The sequence below is a fragment of the Pleurodeles waltl genome, chromosome 3_2, assembly GCF_031143425.1.
Source record: "Pleurodeles waltl isolate 20211129_DDA chromosome 3_2, aPleWal1.hap1.20221129, whole genome shotgun sequence".
NCBI lineage: Eukaryota > Metazoa > Chordata > Amphibia > Caudata > Salamandridae > Pleurodeles > Pleurodeles waltl.
This window is the reverse complement of record NC_090441.1, coordinates 32,077,457-32,086,641: the sequence shown is the minus strand read 5'-3', so window position 1 is coordinate 32,086,641 and position 9,185 is coordinate 32,077,457. Positions and strand designations below refer to the sequence as shown.

Here is a 9,185-nt window from a genome sequence, read left to right as displayed (position 1 = left end):
CATTCAAATACACCGAGTTTGCTGAGCAACTGCCATGTTTCATACAGCTGCCCAGCAAACTAGCTGGAGTTTTTGTTAAAAATAAATAAAAAACAATACACAATGACTCTAGGCCTTTTCACTCAGTGTGGGGGTAATTTTTATTTTCTGGATCAACAGGCTATTTCTTGTATATACCCAGATGAGTACAGTACAAAGACTGTCAGGTTGGCAGGCAGGGTACTCCACCAACTCTGTGGTAGTGTGCCCTCTCTACAAAACTTTAAGTCCAAAGTGCTGTCTTAAAATAAATAAATGGAAAGAAGTATGTAAAATACTCTGCTTTATTGAATGTAAAGTGCACAGTTTAACATACAAAAGACAAACTACAAATAAGACAACAGGCATGAAGAGAACTCCTGAAACGTCAGCATTTCTGTGCCAAAGTTCACTGCGTGGAAATTATAGGATCACAGCCACAGTGTCGCACACCTGAAAAGAAAAATAGAAAGTACCGAGTAACTGAGTTTGTAATATGCTAATTAGCAATTACTAACAGCTGCTTGATAAACTGCCTTAACACCAGAATAGCAGACAAATGTTAACTTCAATAAACTATGGCAAACAGTTACACACTTCAAATATAAGCCTTCTACAAGAAAGTCTGTGCTTTTAACAAATATGTTCCTTAATACCATCACAAGCTCCCCACACATCTTTAACTACCCAATTTATGGGTGCAACTATAAATATCTGCAAAGAAACAGTTAACGTTATGTATCATCCTTCGATTTCAAAGTGGACCATAACAACCTACTTCCTTCTGGAATTAACTACTGATGGGGTCCGACATTAGTGTGCAATTCTCCAAATAGGTAAAAACCACGGTGTCAAGGGGCCAAGAAAAACAAAAACATAAAAAAACTTTTATAATACCTAGCACAACTGCCTATCCCGGAAGAGTCAATGAACACAAACATCCAAGTAAGGAATTGCTTCCCCTCTGGCACCTTTTTAACGACTGATCTGAGGACACATGGAAGACTGTTTATGAGCATACTTTTGTATCACAGGATTCGCAGTATGCTCGCCACTGGGCTTGACTCCTTTCCATTGCAAGGCTTGATAACCAAATCAGCACATGTTATTTGGAGTCTAAGCTGCATTTCTTCCTTCGATGTATTTCTAATTGCTGTTCTTTAGGCGTGCTTGGAAGGCTGACAATGTTGGATGTAAGCGGAGTTGTTTACAAGTCGGGTAACACTGCCAGTGACGGTTTAGATGCTTCCCTGGGTTACTGTGTGATGTTGGTCTATACATCTGCCTTATATACTTAAATGCCCAACTGTTCGTTTGGTACGACATGTGATGCTAATTAATGACCGGTGTTCATTTTTGTCTGTAGGTTAACTATCAATTTGTTCCTTACTCTAACTTTGGTTAGAACTATCACTGCTTTTTATACATCTACTTCCAACAACATTTTTTTCCTCCAAAAAACAAAGTAAGCTATTACATTCCCATACTGTAGCCCACCGGCCTGGTTACACTCTACTTATTAGCACATTTATTTTTTATTTTTAATAACCAAGTGTTGCGAGTTGGGGTTTATGAACTGCATACAAAGAGCTCTTTTCAGTCCATTAAGAGACTGCAATCAACTCAGCACACAGTTAAAGGTCTCTGGTCAAAAATAAATACATACATAATCAGTATAAAAAGCAAAAGTGTTTGTTCAGCAACCAGAAACCGAAACAAGGTAAGAGTATTTGTCACTACCGTAAATTTGTGGAAGTCACTGATGAGGTGAATCAGACAAGTGGATAAAAACACCCACAAAAGGACAAAAGCATTAGTCCACCCACCTCCCCCAAAAACACATGAATGGGCCTGAACGTGGACAGAAAAACATCTGCCCTAGTTCTCAACACTATCCTCACAGAAGAGTGAAATATATTTGAAGTCAGTTCATTGCAAGCAAGCAGCGGCTATCTGTCCCTCTATCACCTTTGCAGGTTAAAGTTGCAGGTAACAGTGCAACACTGACAGACTGAATATGTGAGGGTACCACAACAATTTTTAGATATCTCACCTGACAGCTCATGAAGAGATTACTTTCTCCCTCTGTCCAAGAGGAAACAGAAAACACAGGAGAATGCAGACAATGAAATCGATGATCCAACAAATGCCTTTCCAGAAGGGACTGCAGCTTTTCGTCCGTTAATCCTCGTGACTAAACCAAAAACAATGAAACAATTACTCGAGGAGGGAAGAAAAAAAAAAAACAAAAAAAAAAAAAAAAAAAAAAAAAAAAAAAAAACCACACACACACACACACACACACACACACACACACACACACACACACACACACACACACACACACACACACACACACACACACACACACACACACACACACACACACACACACACACACACACACACACACACACACACACACACACACACACACACACACACACACACACACACACACACACACACACACACACACACACACACACACACACACACACACACACACACACACACACACACACACACACACAGAGAGAGGATACTATAAGTTAAAATTCAATATGCACAGAGATGAAGTGCCTACCATTGAATGGAAAATGACCAGCAGAACAGAAGGCATACACTTTAAAAAAGTGAATAATCCTGCAGTTACTCTAAAGGGCTCATATGGAACATAAAGGAAATGTTACGGACTATAAACTTCAGTTCTTTAGCATTGCTATCTTTATAATGATATGCTTTGAATTACTCCAAGGTGGCAGGGAACCCTTTGGTGTTACACAGCAGGGATACAAACAAGACATGAAAGATCCTGCAACCCGATTCCTCTATACCATCTAATAGAAGATGTACTGACCCAATACCCAGAGTTCAAACCGCTGTTGGAGATTTCTCAGCACTTTATTGAAAACGCTCCCAGCCTTGACCTCAAGAAGGAACTGGAATTGCGAAGGAGCAGGTTCAACCAAGTGGTGATGGTAAAAGGAAAGTTGAGGAGGAGGAGGAGGAGGAGGAGGAGGAGGTAAGGTGAGAATGGAGGGCTAGGTCCAGCCACACTGTAGGCGGAGTCTTTGTTTCTCCTTACCCTGCACCAGACATTTAAGTATTTTTGGTTATGAGAACATTATTCATATCAGTAGCAGCGGCTGCCAGGAAGGGGTGGGGGTACTGCAGAGTGGGGTCACTGGGTAGGTAAAAATAAATACATAAATAAAAAAATTCTTACCTGCCTCCTCCGTGTTCTGCTGTTCCAGCCAACTCTAGTCTTCTTCCTCCCTCCCTCCCCACTCAATCCAGACGCTTTTTCATGGGGTTGCACAGCATGAAAGCAGCGCCGGGATTGGCCTGAGTGTGCAGAAATGCCGCTCAGGGTGGAAGTGGGACACTGCGCTTGGTCTCCTCCTGGCTGTGCAACACAGCTGGGGCAGAGTTGTAAGTGCGCATGTCAGTTTGGCCAGCCAACGTTATGGTTTGTTTGCTAAACAAATGCTTATCTGAAAAAGGCCAGGTATTTACGGTTTTGTTTGTACAGCCGCTGCACATGTTGAACATGGTTCCCGTAGCGCTGTATGAAGGTTAAACTTCAAGGTTACCTACCATGGTAATAATCACAGTGGGTGTGTTAACGTTCCTGCTTGTAGTCTGTTTATCTTGATGTCCAATCTAATTTATGGAACTCATGTACTTGCATTTGAGGGTTCTCCTTCCTTCTTCATGAGTGCTTTTGTAGGAATGTGTATATTTATGATGTAATGTAGAATGGTGGGGGGTGAGGATTCCAGAGGTCGGCAGTTGTACATGGTGTCAGCCAGCTGGAGGTTGCAGTTCCTTTTATCAAATAAAGAAGATTGAATTTACAGCCTGCAGTGTTACTACATTAGATGGCAAAGAGTGGCCTTGTAGGGGGCAGGCATCAGTGACCTCCACCCCTGTAAAGTAATTTTTGGCAGACATTAAGTTACTGTGATATATACTTTAGGAAGGAAGCAGCAGCATGAAGAGCAGCAGGTCAGGATTACCACTGTATTGAAAGTGGTGGAAGGGGGTTATGGGTGAGGCAAGCCCTTGGGAGAGTTGGAAACGGGTCTTCCAGTCTGAAACATTGCCTCATACAGTATGAGGGCACTTCCTCCTTACTGCATGTCCTGTCACCGCTTTAAGTGCTCTAGAATTTTAATCTGATGGTTCTGAAAGAACATGGTGTAAGATAAGATCGGTGATTAGATCTGTAACAGTCTGCCCATTTTCACGCCCTTCAGGGTTTCCTGTAAATCTCAGATTAGATCTGCGTGAGTGATTCCAAGCATCATCTAGCCGAATCTGTAAGTCAAACAGATCTGCTTGACATTTTGCCACTGACCGCTCCAAAGTAGAGTGCACATCCTCTAGATCCGATACTCGCTGCTCTACCTCTTTTAAACGCGAGTTGAGTTGCTGTATACATTACTGCAAATTAAATTTAATTGCGATTCTGTTCTCTGGTTTGTTTCCTTCTTGCAAGATTTTCAGGGTTTTTAGTTCACTTAAAATCTGAAGGCGCATATTTTCTGAGGGTATGCCAATGCTTGCCTCGTCTTTAAACTCCTGAGATGGAGGCTCAGCTTGTAAGTTCAGCTGACCTTGAGCCAGCTCTAGGGGTCCTTTTACAATGGAATTCGGAGGGGGCCCCATTGCAGTACTAGTCCCGGAAGTATGAATTGCCTCACAAAATGTATCGGTCTAAGGAGCGGTCTACCTGGGGAGCGGGGATGGAGCCACTAATCAGCAGAGGAGTAACATCTTTTTTGCCCCTCCCCACTCAAAGGATATAGCAACTTGGATGCAGATCCGTATCCTAGGCTTTACTGTAATTACTGTAATTAGCCTCAAAATTAGAACTGAAGGTCGATTGCTTTAGAGGTGAACAAGCTTTGTTAGCTGAGCCCAGACTCTAGTCTGGGTCCAGGTCTCTAACCTCCTCGAGCTAGGAGTCAGAGCAAAGACGCAGATCTATTGTGTTGATCATAGAGGGTGATAAGTTATGAGGCAGGGTAGAGCTGAGAGATGAGTCAGTGGTTGGCAGAGGAGCAGTGTTTGAAGGAAAGTCCACGTTTAGATGGTTATCGGAGGGAGATGGACGTTTTGCTTTAATACTCCGTGTTATTTTGGCCGGCCTAGAAGCAGGGCATCCTTTGCCCTGAAATTAATGTTGAGATCACCGCATTGTAAATATTGCTCCCTGCCCTTCCCCCCCCCCCCCCCCCCCCCTTGCACAGTTGACTCTTATTCTAAAAGAGGAGTGCTCATCACGCAGCAAAATTACACCAGAGGTAGAAAGACTATATTGCCAGGGTTAGTGTGTTTTTAGCGAATAGCTTTAAAGGTTATAACGTACTAAATGTAGAGAGCACTGAGAAGAAGCTAAATTAATTTAGTCAGGGCGCAATGGTTTTTTTTTTAAACCGGTGCAAAGCGAAGCTGCCCCCTCTATTTAAGTCTCGTAGCCCCTGCCTCACCACCCTTTTTGTGCTGATCGGGACTCCTGTCCGAAGGCAGGACAGAGTTAGATATCTGAAAACTTTTCTGCCGAGTCAGGTTCCGGGTATGACGCAGCAGCGGAGGGTGAGCTCACCAATTCTATGTCAGGACCGGAGGCTTCGGATTATGCTTTCTCTAACTTTACTGATAAACACAGCAGCCAATAAAAACAATTTTTTTTTCAAAACTACAAGTCCCATGAGCCTTAGCCCACCAATCATAGCACGAGCACTGTCCATAAATATCCAGAACTCTATAGTCCTTCGTCTTTCTTTGCTGCTCCAGCAGCCAGTTAAGTCACGCGCGAAATGCTCGAATAATTTTGTTGTAATATGATAATATTTCGTTGTAAAGCAGCGCGCTTAGCAATATCTCTTGTGTTAATGATCCGGAGCGTCACTCCGCCGTAGTGCCATAAGCGAATGTGTATTGTTTATTATTGGCAGCGCGAACGTCGGAATTGTTATTGTTTAATTCAGGGGTATTCTGGGGCCTTTAATCCATTTCTTCAGTGCCCCTTCAACTTTTTTTACCCCACCGATGTGGAGCGGGAGCAGGCCGTGAGAACGAGCGCTCGCTCGTTCAGAGGACGCAGTCCTCTTTTGTTGCCCATGCGTGCGCACGCACATTGAACCGATCGGAGGCTTCCGACCGGCTTCTTTGCGGCGTGAACACGCGAGCAACATCTCCCCACTGCAATCGGCCTCAGAGCGCCCGTAGGGGCTGAAATAATACTTACAGAGCTTGGCTCAGGGGGCATATACATATATTTTCAATTGGAATAATAATAATAATATTAATATAAGATTAAAAAACTGGGCAGGTGGCTCCCTCCACTTGAAAGCTCTTTCCAGATAAAATTGCATACCTGCTCAGGGTTTGGCCCCCCCCGTCAACTCCTCCTATCAAAGACTTGATCACTTATTTTATGATGGCGTACTACGCCAATGAGGAAGAGCAGTATGACGAACTGCAAGAGACAACCTCAGAACATAATTTGGAGGAAAGATTGGTGAAAGCACTGGGTTACCATGTGCAAGATTCCGTGAATTGGGCGCTTATCCAGGCCCTCAAGCCATTTACCCAACCTCTGTCCAACTTCGCCAGAAGAGAACTTTTGGGCGAGAGTAGTCAGCAACCTCGCTCGCAAACCGGGGATTCCAGCGACGTGTTGGGTCTTAAAATGCAGCGCTCAGGTGGCACCTCTTCTGCAGAGATTTGGTCACAAATGGCAACCTCCGTGTTGCGTGACCATGCATATGGAGGATTTCTTCCCCCTCAAACTTCGCCTTCCAATCCTGTGCAACCATCTTCCCAACAAACCAGTTACCACGACCCCTCTTCTTCAAAATCAGATTCGGATGAATCACAAGCGGAGCCTCAACCGCGCAAAAAGCAGCGCAAGGCGAAGCATACGACACCCAATGACGACATCCCGCAAGGCAAGAACCTCTTATTCTCTCCAGAGGATATCATTCACCCTCGCTCTACTGAGTGGGTTCCTCAACAGGAGGTGGCAAATTACGTCCAAGACAGGCTGCGCAGAAGCTTTGAGAAGGAGGTACGCAACACTCATAGATCAGAGTGTCCCCGCCCCTCCCTCCTAGGCAAGGTAGCGGACACACCAGAACTGGATCCTAACATGGCGACCTTTCTCCGTAAATTCGCCAAGGACCCAAAAAAGGGTTTAGACCGTGCCTGGAAAGGTTGCCAGGACAAATTATTAGACATGTCCGGCCCGCTAACAAAAATTTTGGATTTAGCTGTAGAATCCAAAGAAACGGAAACCCCCTTGGATACGGAAGCGATTCTTCAATGGACCCAGAGAGCAATCTGCCTCCTGGGGAACGCAAACTGCGCCATGTCAACGGAACGCAGACGATCCTTCCTCATGCGTTTAGACCCAAAGCTCGCTGAGTTGGCCATTAACGAAGCCGGTCCAGCGGCTAACGGAATGCTCTTCGGCGATAAATTTATTTCAAATTTGAACAAATACGTAGCTACATTCACAGCCCTCGATAAAGCCCAATCTAACATCAAAAAAGTCTTCAATAATGCTCTTTTTATACGGGCCGGACGCTTCAGGGGTCGAGTGCCAGGCCGAAGATATCAGGCCCCGAGACATACATCTCAAGGCAACAGAGGAAACTATTCAAACCAAGGCAATTTCTACCCCAATCGTTATAGAGGGCGAGGTAGAAACTCAAGAGGATATCGTGGAGGCAACTCCATTCAAGACAGCTCAAATTCAGGTGAGAATTATTCTTCCCTCAGAAGTAACACTGGGGGGCAGGATTCAACTGTTTCTCCCGGCTTGGGAGTCCATTACTCAGGACCCTTGGGTTCTCCAGTCAGTTCAGGGTTTTCAACTAGAATTTTACACCCCCCCCCCCCCCAAGGCAAACGAGTCCTCCTATGCCTCTCACTTTTTCCCGCGCAGATCACAATTTCATAAAAGAAGAGATTATCTCTCTCATTCAAAAAGGGGCAGTGGTGGAAACCTCACCTCACCCTCGGGGTTTCGCCAGCACTATCTTCTTGGTTCAAAAGAAGGGCGGCGGATCCAGACTGGTCCTAAACCTAAAACATTTCAATTCCTGGATGGTGTATCGCCACTTCAAGATGGAGGGCATTCACCTTCTCAGGGATCTTTTAAGGGACAAGGACTGGATGGTAAGGCTAGATCTCAAAGACGCATATCTCTCAGTCCCGATTTTTGCACCTCACAGACGGTTCCTACAATTCCAATGGGATTCCCAGTGGTTCGAATTCAAGGTGCTCCCTTTCGGTCTCTCCTCAGCACCCTGGTGTTTCACCAAGCTCCTTCGCCCAGTGGTACAATATTTAAGAGAACGAGGGGTGCGCCTAATTATTTACCTGGACGATATTCTCATCATGGCCCAGGACAGAGATCTGGTGCTGACTCACCTCAATTGGACAATAAAATTGCTCCAGGACCTCGGTTTTATCCTAAATTCAGAGAAGTCCAACCTGATTCCTTCACAAAGTATGGATTTTCTGGGGTTTCAGATAGATTCTCTAGCATCATTATTAATTCTCCCGATCACCAAACGGAATCTAATCAAGAAAGAATTGAGGAGAGCGCTTGCCTCTCCGACTAGATCGTTGAGGACACTAGCCCGACTGGTCGGCCTTTTAGCTTCATCCATTCAGGCAATCTTCCCGGGGCCTCTTCACTACAGAGCCCTTCAGAGATTGAAGATTCTACACCTCCAAAAAGGTCTTCAATATTCAGAGCTAGTTCCCCTCTCGGAGGAAGCCAGGACGGAGATAACATGGTGGTTAGATCACATGGATGCATGGAATGGGAGAGCGATTTTCCCTTCCAACCCGGATGTAGTGATCGAATCGGATGCCAGCCGTTGGGGCTGGGGGGCTCGTTGCGGTCCAGTGGAGACTGGAGGCCGTTGGTCCCCGGGGGAACTATCTTATCACATCAACTGCCTGGAACTCCTGGCAGGATCGTTCGCCATCAAATCTTTGGCTCCCCGCAAGGCTCATTGCTGCATTCTCCTGCGGATGGACAATGTCTCCGCAGTCAGATACATCAATCGCCTAGGAGGGACCAGATCTCGTCTCCTGGCGGAGATAGCGAAAGAATTCTGGCACTTTTGCCTCAATCAGAA

At 45.1% G+C, this 9,185-nt stretch overlaps 1 protein-coding gene across 2 annotated transcripts in view; it reads right to left on the bottom strand.

The window, feature by feature from the left end:
- Positions 1-305: 305 nt before the first annotated feature.
- Positions 306-9,185, bottom strand: part of RPAIN (RPA interacting protein) — a 46,482-nt gene continuing 37,602 nt past the window's right edge. For both annotated transcript variants that reach the window (XM_069226672.1, XM_069226673.1), the window contains exons 6-7: positions 2,072-2,212; positions 306-471 (exon numbers count right to left, since the gene is read on the bottom strand). In XM_069226672.1, coding sequence (XP_069082773.1) covers positions 442-471; positions 2,072-2,212 — 171 coding nt within the window. In that variant the 3' untranslated portion in view covers positions 306-441. The remainder of the gene's footprint in view (positions 472-2,071; positions 2,213-9,185) is intronic.